Source organism: Triticum urartu, chromosome 1 (assembly GCF_003073215.2).
Source record: "Triticum urartu cultivar G1812 chromosome 1, Tu2.1, whole genome shotgun sequence".
NCBI lineage: Eukaryota > Viridiplantae > Streptophyta > Magnoliopsida > Poales > Poaceae > Triticum > Triticum urartu.
Window position 1 is genome coordinate 525520715 of NC_053022.1, and position 22855 is coordinate 525543569.

Sequence of the window (22855 nt, forward strand, 5' to 3'; positions counted from 1 at the left end):
AGGGTCGACGACGGGACCCGGGGCCGGGTTCCTCATAAAGCGGCGCACCCCTCCAGGCAGCACCTCCTAGTGCCAGCCCGGCGGAGCCCAGTCCCGGACATGGGTTAGCCGGACGTCGTCACGGACGGGTCGACGGCGAGGATGCGGGCCGGGCATCGTCGAGAACAAATACTAGCTACATGCCCGCAAAAAGTAACATTTTTTTAATGATTGGATTTTGATAACTAAAATTTCTAACATTTCTATATAACTAACATTCCTATAACATTTCTAACAATGCTATATAACTAACATTTCTAATATTTCTATAACTAAAAAACAGAAAAAAATTTATAACATTTCTATATATATAACTAACATTTGTATAACATTTCTAATATTTCTATAACTAAAAAAAGAGAAAAATTTCTAACTTTTTTCTAACTATTTCTATAACTAAAAAACAGAAAAATTTCTAACAATTCTAACTATTTCTATAACTAAAAAACAGAAAAATTTCTAACAATTCTAACATTTCTAACAATGCTATATAACTAACTATTTCTATAACTAAAAAAAGAAAAATTTCTAACAATGCTATATGTGTGTGTGTGTGTGTGCTCACCGGCGAGGCGAGAGGCGACGGGGGGCGGCGACGGGGATGGCGACGGGCGCGGGGACGACGGGGATGGCGACGACGGGGACAGGAACGGGGCGGCGACGACGGGGACGGGCCGGGGCGGCGACGACGGGGACGGGGCGGCGATGACGGGGACGGGGACGACGCGGGACGGGCCGGGACGGCGCGGCGGTGACGACGGGGACGATGGGGACGGGGACGACGTGGCGGCGACGACGGGGACGGGGGCGGCGACGAGGGTTATGGAGACGGGGGCAGCGGGCGACGGGGTAGAGGAGAAGAAGCAGAGGAGAAACTGAAATTTTTTAAGTGTTTAGTTATATAGGATGGACCTTTAGTACCAGTTGGAGCCACCAACCGGTACTAAAGGCCTGTTTTGGCCAAGCCAAGCGGCGGGAACCGCACCCCCTTTAGTGTCGGGTGGTGGCTCCAACCGGTACTAAAGGCCCCCCTTTTAGTACCGGTTGGTGCTACCACCCGGCACTAAAGGGGGTGCGCTGGCGCAGGTGCGGTGCGAAATGTTTAGTCCCACCTCGCTAGCCGAGGGGCGTCCGCACTGGTTTATAAGCCCCAGTGCGGTAGCTCCCTCGAGCTCCTCTCCAAAGCAGGCCTACTGGGCCTAAATGTTTTGTTCTGCCCTGTGGGCCTACTGGGCCTTTGCGGGCCTGCATCCTGGCCCAACAATAGGTTGGGTTTCTAGTCGTATGCAGGCCGCTGTGGCGCAGTAGGTGGGCTTTTTTTCTTATTTTTTTGCTTTATTTATTTTTGTTTGAGTTGTTTTTTTGCTGTATTTAGAGTTTCTTTGTGAATATTTTTGCTTTAGGTACAAAAAATTACAAACTTTATGTTAGTACCGGTAGTTTACAAATTTTAATAGTTTAAATTTTGATTTATTTGAAATTTGTGTGAATCACTAATTTCTGAATAACTTAACTTTGAGAATGGATTTTTCAGTGATTCTTTTTTCTTATGTTTAATATTAGTGTGTTTTATCATTATATTCAATTTGGTAATGCTTAGGTTATTTAAAAAATGAAATGCCTTTTGTAACGGATGAGTTGTCGTCCGAAACCCTGATACTTCGAAAGAGATTGTCCATTTAGTACACGAAGTGCATCCAGTTTTTGCGGTAACCCTCTCTACTTTTTTGCACATACTATGTGGGTGAAATTATGATACCATGCCAACTTTCAACCTTTTCTGAGTTCATTTGAAATTCTTTTCAATTTCAGGGTCATTTAGCTTTAAAAAATCAGTAAAGGCATGAAAGAATTTGTTTGCACATAAAATTTCTTCGCGTTTCAAATGCCAAAACACATAACTACCCTAACTATTACAGAAATTCCCTCCTGGGTGTGAAACACAGAAGAAAGTGATGATAGTGAAGCCGATCACATCCCAGATCTTTGGGTGTGAAACTTTTTCTTCGCGTGTGTCCCTTTGCGCCGTAACCATGGAAAATCTTCATCATTTAACGGGATGCTCGGGTCAATATTCATTGTGAATGGAGCAATTTCATCAAACTTTTCATAATCTTCTGACATGTCTGTCTTGTCATCCACTCCCACGATGTTTCTCTTCCCAAAAAGAACTATGTGCCGCTTTGGCTCATCGTATGATGCATTCGCTTCCTTATCTTTTCTTTTTCTTGGCTTGGTAGACATGTCCTTCACATAGAAAACCTGTGCCACATCATTGGCTAGGACGAATGGTTCGTCTGCATAAGCAAGATTGTTGAGATCCACTGTTGTCATTCCGTACTGCGGGTCTTTCGTTACCCCGCCTCGTGTCATATTGACCCATTTGCACCGAAACAAAGGGACCTTCAAACCACGTCGATAGTCAAGTTCCCATATGTCCTGTATATAACCATAATATGTTTCCTTTCTTGTCTTGGTTTCTGCATCAAAGCGGACACCACTGTTTTGGTTGGTGCTCTTCTTATCTTGGGCGATCGTGTAAAATGTATTACCGTTTATCTCGTACCCTTTGAAAGTCATTATATTCGAAGATGGTAACTGGGACAGCAAGTACAGGTCATCTTCAATAGAGGTGTCATGCATGGTGCGTGTCTGCAACCAACTGGCGAAACTCCTGGTTTGTTCACGTGTAATCCAGTCATCAGACCGCTCCGGGTGTTTGGAGCGTAGAAAATTCTTGTGTTCATCCATATACGGAGCCACCAAGGCGGAATTCTGTAGAACTGTGTATTGTGCTTTAGTGAGAGAATGTCCGTCCATACATATTATTTGTTCCCCTCCTAGCGTGCCTTTTCCATCCAGTCTGCCCTTATGCCGCGATTCAGGAACACCAATCGGCTTAAGGTCAGGAATAAAGTCAATACAAAACTCAATGACCTCCTCATTTTCATGGCCCTTGGAGATGCTTCCTTCTGTCCTAGCACGGTTATGAACATATTTCTTTAAGACTCCCATGAACCTCTCAAAGGGGAACATATTGTGTAGAAATACAGGATCCAAAACGTTAATCTCTTCGCATAGGTGAACTAGGACGTGTGTCATGATGTTGAAGAAGGATGGTGGGAACACCAACTCGAAACTGACAAGACATTGCACCAAATCATTCTCTAACCTTGGTATGATTTCTGGATCGATTACCTTCTGAGAGATTGCATTGAGAAATGCACATAGCTTCACAATGGCTAATTGAACGTTTTCCGGTAGAAGCCCCCTCAATGCAACCGGAAGCAGTTGCGTCATAACCACGTGGCAGTCATGAGACTTTAGGTTCTGGAACTTTTTCTCTGCCATGTTTATTATTCCCTTTATATTCGACGAGAAGCAAGACAGTACCTTAATACTAAGCAGGCATTCAAAGAAGATTTCCTTCTCTTCTTTGGTAAGAGCGTAGCTTGCATGACCCTGATGTATGCCGTCTTTTCCGTGCATACATTGCTGGTCCTCCCGTGCCTCAGGTGTATATTTTGTCTTCCCATACACGCCCAAGAAGCCAAGCAGGGTCACATAAAGATTCTTTGTCATGTGCATCACGTCGATTGCGGAGCGGACCTCTAGGTCTTTCCAATAGGGCAGGTCCCAAAATATAGATTTCTTCTTCCACATGGGTGCGCGTCCGTCAGCGTCATTCGGAACAGGTTGTCCACCAGGACCCTTTCCAAAGACCACCTTCAAATCCTTGACCATATCATGTACATCAGGACCAGTACGGTGGCGAGGCTTCTGTGACGCCTCCGATTCAATCGTACACTAATCATACACACAAACGTGTACGATCAAGATCAGGGACTCACGGGAAGATATCACAACACAACTCTACAATTAAAAATAAGTCATACAAGCATCATATTACAAGCCAGGGGCCTCGAGGGCTCGAATACAAGAGCTCGATCATAGACGAGTCAGCGGAAGCAACAATATCTGAGTACAGACATAAGTTAAACAAGTTTGCCTTAAGAAGGCTAGCACAAACTGGGATACAGATCGAAAGAGGCGCAGGCCTCCTGCCTGGGATCCTCCTAACTACTCCTGGTCGTCATCAGCGGGCAGCACGTTGTAGTAGGCACCTCCGGTGTAGTAGGAGTCGTCGTCGACGGTGGCGTCTGGCTCCTGGGCTCCAACATCTGGTTGCGACAACCAGGTAGAAGGGATAGGGGAAAAGAGGGAGAAAGCAACCGTGAGTACTCATCCAAAGTACTCGCAAGCAAGGAGCTACACTACATATGCATGGGTATCAAATGGAATAAGGGTATCATAGGTGGACTGAACTGCAGAATGCCAGAATAAGAGGGGGATAACTAATCCTTTCGAAGACTATGCTTCTGGCAGCCTCCGTCTTGCAGCATGTAGAAGAGAGTAGACTGAAGTCCTCCAAGTAGCATCGTATAGCATAATCCTAACCGATGATCCTCCCCTCGTCGCCCTGTGAGAGAGCGATCACCGGTTGTATCCGGCACTTGGAAGGGTGTGTTTTATTTAGTATCCGGTTCTAGTTGTCATAAGGTCAAGGTACAACTCCAAGTCGTCCTGTTACCGAAGATCACGGCTATTCGAATAGATTAACTTCCCTGCAGGGGTGCACCACATACCCCAACACGCTCGATCCCATTTGGCTGGACACACTTTCCTGGGTCATGCCCGGCCTCGGAAGATCAACACGTCGCAGCCCCACCTAGACCAACAGAGAGGTCAGCACGCCGGTCTAAACCTAAGCGCACAGGGGTCTGGGCCCATCGCCCTTAGCACACCTGCACGTTGCGTACGCGGCCGGAAGTAGAACTAGCCCCCTTAATACAAGAGCAGGCTTACGTTCCAATCCGGCGCGCGCCACTCAGTCGCTGACGTCACGAAGGCTTCGGCTGATACCACGACGCCGGGATACCCATAACTACTCCCGCGTAGATGGTTAGTGCGTATAGACCAAATGGCCAGACCCAGATCAAATACCCAGATCTCGTTAAGCGTGTTAAGTATCCGCGAACGTCGACCAGGGCCAGGCCCACCTCTCTCCTAGGTGGTCGGAACCTGCCCTGCCGCTCCGCCTCAAAACTCCACTCGCGGGTGCTCCTCAAGCCGACCCGTCTTTAGTCACCACATGTATCATGTATAAAGTATATAGTATATACCCGTGATCAACTCCCGAGTGATCACGGCCCGATAGTATAGCATGGCAGACGGACAAGGATGTAGGGCCACTGATGATAAACTAGCATCCTATACTAAGCATTAGGATTGCAGGTAAAGGTAACAACAGTAGTAGCAAGGACAGGCTATGCATCAGTATAGGATTAACGGGAAGCAGTAACATGCTACACTACTCTAATGCAAGCAGTATAGAGAAGAGTAGGCGATATCTGGTGATCAAAGGGGGGGCTTGCCTGGTTGCTCTGGCAAGAAGGAAGGGTCATCTTCAATGTAGTCGAACACACGGACATCGGCAGTATTCTCGGAGTCTACCGGAAAGAAGTAACGGAGGGGGAACATAATAAATAACAGAGCAATCAAAGCAATACAAAACATAACATGGCAATACGCGGTGCTAGGGGTGACCTAACGCAGTAGGAGGTGATACCGGCGAAGGAGGAAAACATCCAGGAAAGTATCCCCGGTGTTTCGCGTTTTCGGGCAGAGGAGCCGGAGGGGAAAGTTGCGAGTTTGATAGGTTAGGGATGCGTGGCGGACAAACGGGCTGCGTATCCGGATTCGTCTCGCCGTTCTGAGCAACTTTCATGTTGAAAATAATTTAATCCGAGTTACGGATTAAAAGATATGATTTTCTAAAGATTTACTAATTTGTGGAATTTAATTAATTATTTAATTAAATTCGAAACTGGATTAATGACATCAGCATGATGTCATGCTGACGTCAGCAGTCAACAGAGTTGACTAAGTCAAACTGACATGTGGGTCCAGTGGGACCCACCTGTCATACTCTGATTTAGGTTAACTAAGATTTAGCTAAACTAATTACCGTTTAATTAAACTAACTAGTCAATTAGATTAATTAAACAAGATTAATTAACTTAATTAATTAATTAACTAATTAAGTAATTATTTATTTAATTTTATTTATTTATTTTCTTCTTATTATTTTTTTATATAAAAACGTTCTAGGCAGGGCCCATGTGTCATAGGCCCAGGGGGTCCATGCGGGTTAGCGGGCGCGCGGGCGTGCGGGTGCGGACGATGGGGCGCTGGAGGTGCCCGACCCGCACAAGGGCCAGCGGGCACGGAGGGGCGCCGGGCGCCGGCGATGGCACCGGCGAGGCCACGGCGGGGCAGCACCAGGGCTGGGCGGCGCAGGCTGGAGGGGGGGTGGCGCGACCGAGCCGGTGCGGGGCAACACGGCTTCCGCAGCGGAGCAGCAGCAGCAGGGCTGCACGGCGGAGGGACAGCGGCGGCAGGGGGCGGCCAAGGCGAATCCGGCGGGGCGCGCGTGTACGAGGACAGGGGGAGAGGAGGCCGGGGGCCTCACCGCGGATCCGTAGGGTCAGGGGCAACGGGGGCGAGGAGGAGGGCGGAGACGACGCGACGCAGGGGATGCAGTCCGGCGGGGAAGGGCTCCGGCGATGGCGGAGCGGTCCGGCGAGTCGAGGAGGCAGACCATCGGGGAGGAGGCACCGGCGAGGCATCCGTGGCGGCGGGATCGTCGGGGGCGGGGGCGTGGTCGCCATCGGCGCGGCGAGGGGCGCCGTCGAGGGAGAGGTGAGGAGGCGAGGCGATGACGGCGGTGGGGAGCAGTGCCGAGGCTCGGGGCGCCGCGAGGCCGAGTCCCCCGCTTTAGCTCGGGTCGAGGGGGCAGGCGCCTATGCCACAGGCGACGGAGAGGCGGCGTTAGCGTCGGGGGAGCGATCCGGCGAGGGGCGCCGGCGTGGTGTCGATCCGGGCGGCGCTGGCGTCGGGGGCGACGTTGGTTCGTTCCCCCGATCCTGATCTGGATCGGGGAGAGAGATGTGGGGGAGGAGTGTGGGGTGGTTGGATTAGGGTTTCGGGGGAGAGGGGATAAGGGAGTGATGGGGGCGGCTGGGCCTGTGGGCTGGTGGGCTGGATGCCCAGTTGGGCCAAACGGCCGAAGGGGAGGGGAAGGCCCGGGGTTTTCTTTCTTTCCTTTTTCTCTGTCTTCTTTTTATTTATCCTTTTCGATTTATTATAGTTGCTATTTATTTTAGTTTTTATAAATTACAAAAGTGGCACCAAATTTAGTGTTACAAATTGTGCCTTTGCCACTATTAATTTAGCTCTTCAAAACAAAATGGTTTGTAATAGTTTAATCCTTTTAAAAGCATTTAAGTAATTGTTTAGCCCCTGTTTTAATTAATTTCTTGCATCTAAATATTTTATCAAAATGTGGTTTCTGCATCAATATTATTTATGATTTATTTTCTACAACTTGAACATTTTAGTTTTAAAGTTTTGAAAACTTTTAATGTTTGCTTTTAATTCAGTTTGAATTTGAATCGGTTTTGAATTATCTAGAGTTCATCAACAGTAACCGAGGTGACGTGGCATCCTTAGTGGGGGATCACTGTAGCTTAATTATCCGGGCGTCACAGCTTCGTCCGGTGATCCGCCTCACCGGAGAAATGCTTGCCTTTCTTTCTTACGGGATGCCTTCTCGGAAGAAATCGACGATGTCCCAGATACACATTCTTCTTACAATTAGCCAAATATATACTGTCGGTATCGTCCAAACAGTGCGTGCATGCGCGGTATCCCTTGTTTGTCTGTCCTGAAAGGTTACTGAGAGCAGGCCAATCATTGATGGTCACGAACAGCAACGCCTTTAGGTCAAATTCTTCCCCCATGTGCTCATCCCACGCATGTACACCTGTTCCATTCCACAGTTGTAAGAGTTCTTCAACTAATGGCCTTAGGTACACATCAATGTCGTTGCCGGGTTGCTTAGGGCCTTGGATGAGCACTGGCATCATAATGAACTTCCGCTTCATGCACAACTAAGGAGGAAGGTTATACAAACATAGAGTCACAGGCCAGGTGCTATGGTTGCTGCTCTGCTCCCCAAAAAGATTAATGCCATCTCCGTTTAGACCAAACCATACGTTCCTTGCGTCATCTGCAAACTCCTTCCCGTACTTTCTTTCGATTTTTCTCCACTGCGACCCGTCAGCGGGTACTCTCAACTTTCCGTCTTTCTTATGGTCTTCTCTATGCCATCGCATCGCCTTGGCATGCTCTTTGTTTTGGAACAAACCTTTCAACCGTGGTATTATAGGAGCATACCACATCACCTTGGCAGGAATCTTCTTCCTGGGGCGCTCGCCCTCGACATCACCAGGGTCATCGCGGCTGATCTTATAGCGCAATGCACCGCATACCGGGCAAGCGTTCAAATCCTCATACTCACGGCGGTAGAGGATGCAATCATTAGGGCATGCATGTATCTTCTGCACCTCTAACCCTAGAGGGCAGACAGCCTTCTTTGCTTGGTACGTACTCTCGGGCAATTCTTTGTCCTTTGGAAGCATATCCTTTATCATTACCAGCAACTTTCCAAATCCCTTGTCAGATACACCATTATCTGCCTTCCATTGCAGCAATTCCAGTGTGGCGCCCAGCCTTTTCTTGTCACCTTCGCAATTCGGGTACAACAATTTTTTGTGATCCTCTAACATGCGCTGCAACTTCTTCTTCTCCAAATCACTTGCGCAGTTTCTCTTTGCATCGGCAATGGCCCGACCTATATCATCAACGGGCTCATCCGATGCCTCTTCTTCAGCTTCTTCCCGCATTGCCGGCTCAGCTTCTTCCCACATTACCGGCTCAACTTCTTCCCTCATTGTTGTATCATCGTATTCAGGGAACCCATGGCCAAGATAGCTGTCGTCGTCCTCTTCTTCTTCATTGTCTTCCATCATAACCCCTCTTTCTCCATGCTTGGTCCAAACATTATAGTGGGGCATGAAACCGGACTCAAACAGGTGGACGTGAATGGTTCTTGACGTAGAGTAATTGCGACCATTCTTACAGCCAGCACATGGACAATGCATAAAACCATTCGCTCGCTTGTTTGCCTCAGCCGCAAGCAGAAAAGTACGCACGCCATTAATGAACTCGGGAGAGCATCGGTCATCGTACATCCATTGCCGGCTCATCTTCAATACACAGCACCGAAAACATCAAATTAATACAATATATAAAGTTCATACATAAAGTTCATACATAAAGAGCATACAACACTTCAATGCAACAAACAAATAACTCTCTAGCTAAAGAATTTAAATGCAACAACAAATGCGATCAAGATCGTAACTAAGGTAACAATTGATCCAACAGCATAATGATACCAAGCCTCACTATGAATGGCATATTTTTTAATCTTTTTAATATTCAAGTGCATTTTCTCCATCTTAATCTTGTGATCATCGACGACATCGGCAACATGCAACTCCAATTCCATCTTCCCCCCCTCAATTCTTTTCAATTTTTCCTTCAAATACTCATTTTCTCTTTCAACTAAATTTAACCTCTCGACAATAGGGTCGGTTGGAATTTCGGGTTCAACTACCTCCTACATACAAATATCTATGTCAACTTGATGGGCATAATTTGTCATAAACACGAAATGCAATGAATAGTTTTAAAAGAGAATATACCACATCCGAATCATAACCCGGACGAGGGCCGACGGGGACGGATATCAAAACCATGGCACTATGCATAACAAACAACGTATCGGTAAGATAATTATACGAGTAACTATATATCCAAATCACACAAACATCATTTTTTTTATATAAAACTTCATGAACAAGAGGCTCACCACAAGGTGGTGCCGGCGACGGGACGTTGCGAGCGATCGACGGTGGTTATGACGAAGATTTAGAAGGTACTAAGTAAACCACACCTACATATGCAAAACTAAGTGTTATTTTTGACCTCAAATTGCATATAAATCAAATACTAGCACATATATATAATTCCTTCCAAATTACTAAACTCAAAAATCAATCACTATATAAAGCATTGCACGAGCTAATCTAGCAATGAGAGATGAAAGGAAAGAGTTGCTAACCTTTGTGATCATTTGAATGAATGGGGGTCTTCAAATCTTGGGCAAAATGTGTGATGAGCTTGAGAGGAATAGGGGAAAGAACAGAGAGGAAAGGGGAAAGGGGAAGAACAGAGCGAGCTCGGGTGGACGAAGGGTCTATGTAGGACGACCTTTAGTATCGGTTCGTGATACGACCCAGTACTAAAGGTGCTGGAGGGGCCCCAGACTGACAACATCCTGCCACCACTCACTTTAGTACCGGTTCGTGGCACGAACCGGTGCTAAAGGTTCGCCACGAACCGGTACTAATGAGAGCGGCCCGGCTAGCCGTTGGAACCGGCACTAATGTACACATTAGTGCCGGCTCAAATTCAAACCGGCACTAATGTGCTTCACGTTTGACCATTTTTCTACTACTGTACCATGAGACTTGTAATATGACTCGTGATCTTGCAACGAATCTCTTGACTTTAAAACAGTGTCATTTCTTGATACATAACTTTGTACAACCTCCGTCCCAAATTATTTGTCTTAGATTTCTCTAGATATTTTAATTTGGGTGATGGAGTATGAGGTCAACCCAAGTCGCTTCATCTCCAGAAACCCGGTAAGGTACTTGGCATATTAATTCGATTAATATTGTTAAATTTAAGTAAGTAAACATAACAAATAGCGTGGTACTATAACATCTGGGCTAAAGAACATTGTAACTTTGCATATCGAAGTTTCTTAACATCTACAAGGAAGGACTGAATGCCTGTCACACAATCGTTTACTTTATATTGCTTTCAACTTTTACTTCCTATAAATATATGCTGCAACATGCGGGTTATCATCTATAGTACTACTAATATAGGTGTGTACTTAATTAGCTTAACCCTTTAACTAATCGTAGGTGCATTGGTATCTTGTACGTCGCGGAGCTGCAGATCCTGGCTAGTAATGATGTGCGTGAGTTCAACGTCATTGCCAACGGCAAGAAGAATAAGCTCCCGTACACGCTTGAGTACCTCGTCGCGGACGCCATATCTAACAGGGAACCCCATCATGGCTACAACCAATACAACTACACCATGATCGCCACTGCCAACTCGACACTGCCACCGATCATCAACGCCTTCGAATATTTCTCCGTCATCTCCACAGCCAACGTTGGAACAGACAGTCAGGATGGTAAATATATGGAAGCTTATTTTCGTACATCAGACCATTTTTGGTTCTTATTTTAGTAAGCTTTTCATAAAACAGAGCTTACATGATCTGATAGTTGTGCTTTCTTGTCTATTGTGTTACTGCGGGGGAAAAGTTTCTGCCATCAACGCCATTAAGGCTAAGTACCATGTGAAGAAGAATTGGATGGGTGACCCATGCGCCCCCAAGAATTTTGCATGGGACGGGTTGACCTGCAGCTATGCTATCTCTGGGCGTCCACGAATTACAAGCATGTAAGTTCAAATTTGATTTTGCCTTTTTGGAAGAAAAAAAATTACAGCTATGATTTGAAGAATTTAATTTGTCGTTGTGCACAAGAAATTATTCTAAAAAAAATGAGAACAATGCTGTTTCAACTGAAAAAATTTGTGTTCTGCAAGAAATATGTCATCTGGCGGTTTGAGCGGCGATATATCACCTTATTTCGCTGATATCAAAGATCTCCAGTATTTGTAAGTAGACATTTTAAATATGTTTTTCCCTGTGAATTTTGTTAGGTAAATGGTTCACATATTTCGTATGCTTTATCACTTATTTCAGGGATTTATCAAACAATAAATTAACAGGATCAATTCCTAATGTCCTTTCACGACTACCCACTCTCGTGGTGCTGTAAGCAGCTCTGCATTATGATATCTTTGAGGACTACTCCCTCCATCTCATAATATAAGAGCGTTTTGTGTCAAAAACACTCTTATATTATGGGACGGAGGGAGTAATAACTATGTACCCTATTGTTTGACTGACGTGAACCTTATTTGGTCCCCCTAGAGATTTGACTGCCAACCAGCTTAGTGGATCAATTCCTCCCGGGCTTCTCAAGAGAACTCAAGGTGGTCCCCTAGTTATTAGGTCAGTACATCGTATATATATATATATATATCCACGGCCTGGTCAAAATTCAAAACTGATATCTAATTTTTCTTCTTATTGGCAGATATGGCAACAATCCAAACCTTTGTAGCAACAACAGTTCTTGCCAGCTTACAAAAAAGAAGACCAACTCTATGCTTGCCGCCTATATTGTTGTTCCCGTATTTGTCGTTCTGCTGATAGGAGCACTTGTAGTACTAGTGATCTTCATAGTGAGAAAAAGGAAAGGTAATACACCGCATAAACACTGCATCGATATACATATAATATCCACACATGTACAAGGAATGGTTTTGCTCAAAAGAGTGCAAGGTAAGGCTATTCTCATTCTTGAAATTTGAAGGATTGGCGAGGGGAAGCCATGGACACACTATTAGGAAAAGGCCTACTAATGACACACCAGTTTTGTCTACTAATGGCGCATCACTGGTGCGCCATTAGTATCATGCCATTAGTATTTTTTACTAATGGCGCACCACTGGTGCGCAATTAGTATCTGTTATACTAATGACGCACCACCCAGTGCGCCATTAGTATATAACACCATGCTTCATTAGTATGCCTCCCAGGACCATATTTAACCATGTGCTTTGGCACACTAATGGCGCACTGCGGATGGATGCGTCATTAGTATACTTGGCATACTAATGGCGCACTCTTTAGTGATGCGTCACTAGTATGAATATTAGGTTTTTTTTTACTTTTCTGATTTTTGCACAGGTTACAAAATATATTATTTGACAGAATATAGACAGTAGCACACAGCAACAGCAGATTCATCGAATACAATAGAAGATTAGTCTCCGAATACAATTCATCATATTAGTCTCCGAATTCAAAAGACCGAACAAAGATAAAACATTACAAGTCTCGAGACCGCGAGTATCAAGTTTGTCGGAAGTAATACTAATCCTAACAAGTCCTACTAATCATCATCATACAACTTCTACTCGTTATTCATAACAAGTCATACGATCATCATCTTGATAGTCATCGAACCAACCCTACTTAATTGTTCTTAGCACATGATCATCAGTATTAGGCAGGACCTAAATACCCTATTTAAGCTAAAATAGCATAAAACAATATAGACCCTGACTCTCCATTATGGAGAATGGAGAACATCCTGTCTCCAATTCTTGCGCTTCGCTTCCTTTTGCTTCCAAGAAACTCCTTACGACTGTACATACATTTTTTCCATCCTTTGATTTTCATGTCTCCACTTCTTTTAGAAATCTCGTATGGACAGTTGAGATTCGTAGGACGACCTGGCTGTATGTTCAAAACATTAACACTACCTTTCTGATACATCATATGACGCACACAATTCTCTGGGATTATCTGTTGAAAAACATAGTAATAACTTCATAGTTAGCAATGATGTACTAGTTTTAGAAGTATGCAAAAGATGCACGGATGTCATAATAGTAAAAATCTTACCATGGTATCTCCATAGTAGTTACCGTAGTTGAACACATGCACTAGTGGCACGTATTTACCATAATGTTGAGGAGTTTGATTGTGGATAATGTAATTCTCAATGTTAGTACAAAATCCGACCAGATGATTTTTCTTCTTGTAAGTTGTTAATTCGGAGCCATCGGTGTAGTGGGTTGTGTCTACCATCTCCCGCACATTCTTTGAATAATAAAAATAAGCTGTCAATGGAAATAAGCTGTCAACTATTTTGAAATAAACAATATAAATTAGCTAATAACTATGTTTGAGAAACTCACATAGCGGTAGAACTGGAGGCGTATCAACAAGGACCCAAATGTCCATATTGTCTTGGTTGATGTCAGGATTACCAAGATCCATGGTGATAAGCATACCCTCATCAAAACCATACATCTTGCAAAATGCTTCCCAATTTTTGCAACCAAAATGGGTTACGCTCTCAGAATTATATAGATTTACTTCAAAGTCCACATCGTGATGAGTCCTTAGGTGAATTTTCTTTGTTTCAGAAATTTCATGGTCTTCAAAATCCATCCTCTCCAAGACATAGCGTCTTGCATGGCATGGGATAAGCTATACTCGAATTGTAAAAGATGAAAATTACACGTTGAAATAGTTGAAGTCATGCTTAATTATGAAAATAACACTTGTCGTCGTTGTGTACCGTTTCAACTTCGAAGGTCTCCTCGAGCTTAATGCTGAAGCGCCGATCATCGTCAAGGTGAGGCATGTCGCACAGACCTCGATCGTCGTGGCACCAGTCGCACTCCGCCGGGAGACTTTCGTCGTCCGATGATGATGACGACATATTCTACGTTCGTAATTCAAAACTACATCATTTAGGGTTTGTCGACACCGAGGCATCCTAAAAGCTAAGCTTTTATCATTTAGGGTTTGTCGACATCGAGGCACCCTAAAAGCCTAAGCTTTCATCATTTAGGTTCTTATCGACACCGAGGCACCCTAAAAGCCAAGGTTTTATCATTTAGGGTTTGTCGACGTCGAGGCACCCTAAAAGCCTAAGCTTTCATCATTTAGGTTTTGTCGACGCCGAGGCACCCTAAAAGCCTAAGCGTACATCATTTAGGTTCTCATCGACACCGAGGCACCCTATAGAAGCCAAGTTAAGTTTTCATCATTTAGGGTTTATCGATGCCGAGGCACCCTAGGTTGGGCCTAATCACTTGGCACTAATCACTTGGCTCTATTGCCACCTATGTTGGGTTTATCATCTAGGGTTTAGGGCCTAATCACTTGGCTCTATTGCCACCTATGGTTTAATGCAGCAAGAATGGCGGGGCAGTTGATCCTACTTAACTAAGTACTAAGATACCCCGGCTCATGCATTAGTCGCAAGTACCCCATATGTCCTATTTTTAGCAAAGTCATGCTAAAATTCACGGAAAATTTCAGCATGACCTTTGCTGAAAATAGGACATATGGAGTACCCGAATTTGCCGGAACGGAAGTTAATCGACATTCCGGCAAACTCAAGGGTCTCTCGAGGTACCTGCAAATTCATCACGACACAATGGTCGGAGACAAAACCCAGCAACTTTACAAGTCTTTCACAGATTTGTTTGCAAGTTCTGATATGTAATAAAGATGAGCCTCCAATGCTGATTTGTTTGCCTCAAGACAAGATGAACCTCCAATGCAACAAGTAATAAAATGTTTGCAAGTTCTGATATGTTTGCAAGATGAACCTCCAATGCAACAGTCTTAGACATTAGGACACTACAATGATCTACAACCTTATGTAAAGTGCCAACTCCACAGATTTCTTTTTCACAGCTTTTATATTATTTCTAGAAGCAACACAGCAGGGTTAAACACCAGAATCTTGAGTCTAATTAAACCCTAAAATAAACATTTCTCTTTCCCCTCCCCCCTCCTATCCCTCTGTCTCTCTTTCCTAGCTCCAACCCCAAACACAAATTAAGTTAGCCATGGTTTAAACACCAGCTCATTCATTCTCACCTCTGGTCCAGGTGCTCTTCTCCTCCTCGTGCCTCTATCCTCTCCCTCAGCCCAGGAACACCTGCACATTCACAGCAAAAAGCAACAGCTTGTTCAGACACTTCTTTTTAACTGTGTTATTCCAGCTAGGAAAAAAACTTTGCTTCATAAGCAAATAAGAGCAGGAGTGCAAGCATCTAATGCTTGCTGCTCTTCTTCTTGCCACTTGCAGCACTGCAACTTGCCTCCTGATCCTCCTAATGCACCATCACAAAATTAAGTTCGGGTTACCTGAGAGGAGAGGAGGAAGAGAGGAGAAGAGAAGCAGAGGAGGAAGCGAGGAGAAGAGAGGCAGAGGGAGGAGGAAGAGAGGAGAAGAGAGGAGGAAGAGAGGCAGAGGGAGGAGGGTTACCTGACCACGATGAGGAGGCGCGGGGGCGGCGACGGAGACGGAGGCGCGGGGGCGGCGGCGGCGTGGGTCGGGGCAGTGAGGGGAATTAGCTAGGAGGCGAGGGAGAGGGACGAAGGGGATCTGGCGAGAGGGAGGGAATTAGCTAGGGGGAATCTTACTAATGGCGCACCTGCGGTCGGTGCGCCATTAGTAATATATTTTTTTACATAGCAATGGCGCACCAGGCAGAGGTGCGCCATTAGTAATCTTTTTTTACATAGCAATGGCGCACCAGGCAGAGGTGCGCCATTAGTAATCTTTTTTATATATATAGCAATGGCGCACCAACCAGAGGTGCGCCATAAGTAATTTTTTTTGTTGCATGTAATAATTTTTTAGAAAATGAATATGAATATGAAACAGTAATATTTTTTATAAAAACAGTAATAATTGTTGTTTAACAACAATTGTAGTCTACACTTTTTTATTATTATTTTTTAAAAAATGAAGAGGGGAGAGGAGGCGCGGGTGGGATCGAGATCGAGATGGAGGGGGATCGAGATCGAGTATCCTCATGAATATTCAATATTTTATCATATTGAATATTAAAAAATATTATCAAATTTGAAAAAATATTCATGAATTCAAAAAGTGCCCATGAAATTTAAAAATATTCATGATATCAAAAAGTGCCCATGAAATACAACCGAGAAATGAAGACTACAATTTAAATACAGTCGATCTTAGCTAGCTATCTGTTCATAATTTTCTTGCCCTTCTTTTTCGCAAATGGAGTTCTTCTATGGAACGGACGTCCTTTAGGTAGGGTGGTCCTGCTTTTTCTTGTGGTGTATGCTGCTACTTCATCGTCGTCGTCATGTTCGATCTTCGGGTCGCCGTACTTGTCGAAGTCTTGCTCATTGGCTACTCCATACATTCCGATGATCTTCCTTTTGCCTCTCCTCACGACAACACGACTGGGCTTTGACGGGTCGGTAATGAAGAAGCATTGGTCCACTTGGGAAGCCAGTACCCATGGCTCATTTTTTGTGGTGACGTTTGCGCCCGCGGTCTTGGATTTGGCTTCGAGTATAACCATGGTGGTGAAATACCGGTCTTCTTTTAGGACGCTCTTGGCCCATCTGACACGGAATATCGGGACCTTCTCTCCAGCGTAGCTCAGCTCCCAGATCTCCTCGATCCTTCCGTAGTATCTGTCCTTGTCGTTACCGGTGTAGGATTCCATCGTTACCCCGGAGTTCTGATAACCATCGCTCTTCATGTCCTTGTCCTCGGTGTAGAATGTGTAGCCGTTGATATCGTACGCCTCATAGGTCATCAGGTTGTGCTCGGCGCCCTGTGACAAGGCGAATATGAGTTGTCCTTCCGCGAAAGAATCCTCATGTAAAGGGTACGACAGAAGTTTCTGCTTGAACCAACGCATGAAACATGAGTTGTGCTATTTGATTATATCTCCGTCCGTCCTCTGTTGGCCTCGGTCATTGTACGTCTTCTCAATAAAGGTTTTGTGCTCTACCACCCAAGGATCGACTACGTCTATGTGTTGTAGCACGACTAGGTTTGCTCTTTCAAAGTCAGCGAGTCGACCCTCGAAGTCGACATGCATTTCGCGGCGACCCTCACGGTGACCCCATCCAGCGAGCCTACCGAGGTGCCTGTTGACGGGCAGACCAACGGGGTTCTCGATGCCTAGATAATTCGTGTAGTAGGAGATGCACTCTTCGGTCAGAAAGCCCCTGGCTATACTTCCCTCTGGACGTGACATGTTGCGAACGTATCCTTTGATGACACCATTCATCCTTTCGAACGGCATCATGTTGTGCAGGAACGTCGGCCCGAGTTGGATGATATCCTCCACGATATGGAGCAGCAGATGCACCATAACGTCGAAGAATGCGGGCGGGAAGTACATCTCAAGCTCGCATAGTATCACCACGATCTCTTCCTGTAGCCTTCTGAGTTGCCTCACGCCAACCGACTTCCGAGAGATGACGTCGAAAAAGTTGCATAGGCCAAATAGCGTTTCACGGACGTGCGCGTCCATGATCCCACGGATTGCAACTGGAAGTATCTGTGTCATCAGCACGTGACAGTGGTGAGACTTCATCCCGCTGAACTTCTGCTTCGCTGGGTCTAGGTATCTGCTTATCTTCCCCGCGTAACCGTAAGGAAGTTTTACTCCTACGAGGCAGGTGAAAAACTGCTCGATCTCCTCCTGACTTAGAGTGAAGCACGCGGGAGGGTAGTCATTTCCGGTCTTCTTGGCCTTTTTGCCTTTGCGACGACTTTCTGTGTCCTGCTTCGCCTTATCATCATCATCATCATCATCATCATCATCATCATTAGCGTGAAGCTCCTGCCTGATGCCCATTGATTTCAAGTCTGCCCTTGCTTTCGGCCCATCTTTGGTCCTCTCTGGCATGTTGAGCAGGGTACTAAGCAGACTCTCGCACACGTTCTTCGTGATATGCATGGATCAAGGCTGTGAGGCACACGGTGGATCTTCCAGTACGGCAAGTCCCAGAAAATAGACCTCGTTTTCCATACCTTCAGCAGCGGCTCTGACGCCTTTCGCTTCTTTCCCAGCTCTGGCGCCTTTTGCTTCTTTCCCGGTAGTGGACAATCTTTCCAATTTTTCAACAGCCCGTCTATTTCCTCGCCGCTCCTCATACGCGGGCGTCTTTGGAGTTCGGTTTCACCATCGAACAGATCCTTGCGTTTCCTCCACGGGTCATCGTCGCGAAGCCACCTTCGATGTCCCATGAACACGGTTTTCGAAGACCCGGGATCTCTATCTAGCTGGCGATACGTTGTGTCATCCATGCACCTGACGCATCCAGAAAATCCGTGGACCACCTGCCCCGCGAGATATCCGTAACCGAGATAGTCGTGCACCGTCGTGAGCAGTGCGGCTCTCATAGGGAAATATTCTTTCTCTGCGGCGTCCCACGTATTGGCTGGCGTTTTCCACAGCGTGTCTAGCTCGTCTTTCAGCAGCCCCAGATACAGATTGATGTCGTTCTCTGGTTGTTTCGGCCCTTCAATTAGCATACTCATGTGAATGTACTTCCTCTTCATGCACAACCAGGGGGAAGGTTGTACATCCACACAAACACAGGCCAGGTGCTATGTGTGCTTCTCTGGCTGCCAAACGGATTGACTCCATCGGTGCTCGCGCCCAACACGATGTTCCTTGGATCCTTCCCAAATTCTGGGTGTTCGAAGTTCAACGCTTGCCACTGGCTCCCATCCTTAGGGTGACTCAGCATCTTGTCTTTTTTGTTTATCTTCGGATCATTTGCGTCATCTTCTCGCTTCTTCTCCTCCCTATCCGTGTGCCAACGCAGGAGCTTTGCTACCTTAGGGTCCGCGAAATACCGCTGTAGACGAGGAGTGATCGGAAAGTACCACACCACTTTTCGAGGAGCTTTCTTCCTCTTCTTGTATCGAGTGACGCCGCACACCGGACATATGGTAGACTCCACGTGCTCGCCCCGATAAATGATGCAATTGTTCATGCACACATGGTATTTCACGTGCGGTAAATCCAGAGGACACACGACTTTCTTCGCCTCCTTGAAACTGGTCGGGCACTTGTTCCCCTTGGGAAGACGTTCGTGCCAGAATGACATGTTCTCGTCGAAGCATGCGTCGGTCATTTTGTGTTTTACCTTCATCTCCAAAGCCATGAGCGTTACTTTCAGGCAGGTATCCTCGGGTCTGCATCCTTCATACAATGGAGTAACCGCGTCTATCTCCAGTTGATCCAGCTTGGCTTTCTCTCGGGCGGCAGCTCTTGCTTTATCCGTCTGCTTGAGAAGCAGCTCTTGAATATGAGGGTCCTGCACCCAGCCCATCGATGGTCCATCGTCGTCTGCTCCTCCGGCATCTAGATCTTCATGATCATGCCCTTCGTCTGCTCCGGCATCTTCCTCATCATCATGCCCGGCATCTTCTACATGATGACTGTGTACAGCATCACCGTCGTGATCATGTCCTGGAGATTCTTCGTCTTCTCGCCCGCCCGAGCCGCGGTGGTTGTCTTGCTGCCCTTCCTCATTTCTTGACCGGCCCCCATGGACGACTTCATAGTCATCTTCATCACCTTGCCACCGATAGCCATCCATGAAACTACGCAAGAGCAGGTGGTCCCGCACCTGTCCGGAATCCGGGTCCGCAATAAGGCTCTTCAGCTTGCATCTTCGACACGGACATCTTATCTCCGTCTCGTTCTTTTGAAGCATCTCGGCCTTCGCGGAGCTCAAAAACCTATTCACGATGCCTTCGGTCATCATGCGGACCGTGCTCGCCTGCGGGGTAGAGCAAAACGATATTTTAGAACCAAGGAAAAATTTGGCATGACTTTTCCTAAAAATAGGACCAAAAAGAATGCATAGTGCCAAAATTCTCGCCAAAACGGAAATGAATCAACATTCCGGCAAAATATTGGCAACTATCACATTTCAAATACCGGTACCTGCAAACACAAACATATATGCAACACCACAAACATATGCAACACCACAAACATACATAGATCAAGCTAGGCCACAAAAAGTGCATGTGCATGTTGTTGAAGCGAGCTAGGGAGAAAAAAAGTAGATCTACAACATGAAGATAGCTTTCCCCTTACTTACCTATCAAAAAAAGGTAATTTCAACACTTAATTTTGATGAATCTATGGTGCAAATGAGGTGAGGAGGAGGAGGCAGCCGACAAGCTTAGAGAAGGAGGTGGGGGGAATGAAGTGGGGAAAGTGAGTGTGTAGGTGTGGCTGTCCAAAAATATCTAGCTGGTCCCAGGTTACTAATGGCGCACCACAGAGACATGCACCATTAGTAACCCAACATATTAATAGCGCACCACACAGACATGCGCCATTAGTAACCCAACATACTAATAGCGCACCACACAGACATGCGCCATTAGTAGTTTTGTAAAAAAAGTAAAAATAATAATTTTTATACTAATGGCGCACTATGCAACGGTGCGCCATTAGTAGTTTTGTAAAAAAAAAATACAGTAACTACTAATGGCGCACTCTGCCCGGATGCGCCATTAGTATGTTTGAAAAAATGAAATTTTGTTACTAGTGACGCATCGTGTGCCTGGTGCACCAACAGATGATGCGACATTAGTATATAGTAAGGGCGCACCACATGTCTAGTGCGCTATTAGTGTCATTTCCATCTATAGCCCTTTTCCTAGTAGTGACATGGACAACACGAACTTGGAAACCACCAGTTCACGTGTAGGGAGCTGAAGGTCATAACAGACAACTTCAAAGTAGTGCTCGACCAAGGTGGGTTCGGCACTGTTTATGACGGCTTCTTGCATGATGGTACTCACGTTGCAGTCAAGTTGTTGTCTCAGTCTTCCAGTCAAGGATTTAAAGAGTTCTCGACAGAAGTAATTAATGTTGGTCAAGTATAATTAGAGCATAGTACATATGCAGATTTTTTTAAAAACTATGACACATATTTCTTCTCCTTGCTTAGGCTCAGACATTGACGAAGATTCATCACAAGAATCTTATCTCCTTAATTGGTTACTGCAAAGATGGAAAGTATTTGGCACTTGTCTACGAGCATATGTCTGAAGGAAACCTCGAAGATAAACTCAGAGGTGTGCTAGTCCATCTTTGGGAAGAGCATTAGGACAATTTCCAAAAAAAAAAGAGCATTAGGAATCTCTATGTCAAGTTACACAATACTAAAGTTAGCCGCACTTTTGCAGGGAAAGACAGCAATGTTGTACCCTTAGCCTGGAGGCAGAGGCTCCGTATTGCACTAGAATCTGCAGAAGGTATATATTTTCTTCTAATTTGGGATCTGGGTCATTATTCATACTGCTACTAATATCTATGTTTCGTTAGAACCTTACATATGTTAATGTGTGATTTGTTATGTCACTATCGATAATATGGTGTGCATGCAGGGCTCGACTATATACACAAGGCGTGCAGCCCACCCTTCGTGCATCGTGATGTGAAGACATCAAACATCCTACAGAATGCAAATCTTGAGGCCAAAGTTGCTGACTTTGGCTTGATGAAGGCCTTCAATCACGACGATGATACCCACGTATCCACGGCGCGGGTTATTGGCACAAGAGGCTACCTTGCACCTGAGTAAATAAAAACCTAGCTTATTACCATCTTTTAGTGGCCTACAAGTACATGTCATCTTTAATGCAAATGCATCTCATGCATGCAGGTACGCAATAGCCCTACAACTGAATGAAAAAAGTGATGTGTATAGCTTCGGCATCGTACTACTAGAGGTGATCACAGGGCGTCCAGCCATCCAACAATCTGATGAGGTCATCCACTGGACACGACTACACCTCAAAGGAGGCAACATTGAGGAAGTGGTCGACACACGCATGCAATGTGACTACAACATCAATGGTGTGTGGAAGGCCCTGGATCTCGCACTCAAGTGCACTGACCATGCTCCAGCGCAGCGTCCAACAATGACTAATGTGGCGGCCCAGTTACAATATTGCCTCGATCTAGAGGGTGAAGACCACACCAGATAAAACCCTAAGGGTAGCTTCTACATGACAGCCAATTGCAATGGTGACCGTGGTCACCTAATGTAACCCATGGCACCAATTTATTTGAGATGATCAACATTAATTTATTTTTGGAGGGAGCCAACCATGGTCAATGGTCATTCACTTCTGCTGCATGATAAACCCTCCATGTATTATTCAATCGTACTAGATATTTTTCGCCATTGAGACGGACCAGATCTTCATTTTAACACAGAAAGTTTGCAAAAGCTGTTTTTAAAACTTTTTTTTCCATTAGACATGTTCTAGTTATTGGT

The 22855-nt window shown here is 45.5% G+C and overlaps 1 protein-coding gene across 1 annotated transcript; it reads left to right on the plus strand.

The window, feature by feature from the left end:
* Positions 1-10670: 10670 nt before the first annotated feature.
* On the plus strand, positions 10671-22562 carry LOC125533044 (senescence-induced receptor-like serine/threonine-protein kinase). The gene is made up of 11 exons (XM_048696844.1): positions 10671-10720; positions 11004-11281; positions 11415-11553; positions 11701-11772; positions 12092-12172; positions 12258-12405; positions 15923-15934; positions 21521-21647; positions 21759-21827; positions 21960-22152; positions 22238-22562. Exons 1-11 carry the CDS (start codon positions 10671-10673, stop codon positions 22560-22562), a joined length of 1494 nt encoding a protein of 497 aa, XP_048552801.1.
* Positions 22563-22855: the final 293 nt, after the last annotated feature.

Bases quoted from the DNA above. Each gene is read 5' to 3' on its own strand.
- LOC125533044 (XM_048696844.1), top strand. From the start codon at position 10,671: ATGGAGTATGAGGTCAACCCAAGTCGCTTCATCTCCAGAAACCCGGTA. The intron at 11,773-12,091 runs GTAAGTAGACAT...TGGTCCCCCTAG, and splicing joins ATCAAAGATCTCCAGTATTT to AGATTTGACTGCCAACCAGC. The intron at 21,828-21,959 runs GTATATATTTTC...GTGTGCATGCAG, and splicing joins TGCACTAGAATCTGCAGAAG to GGCTCGACTATATACACAAG.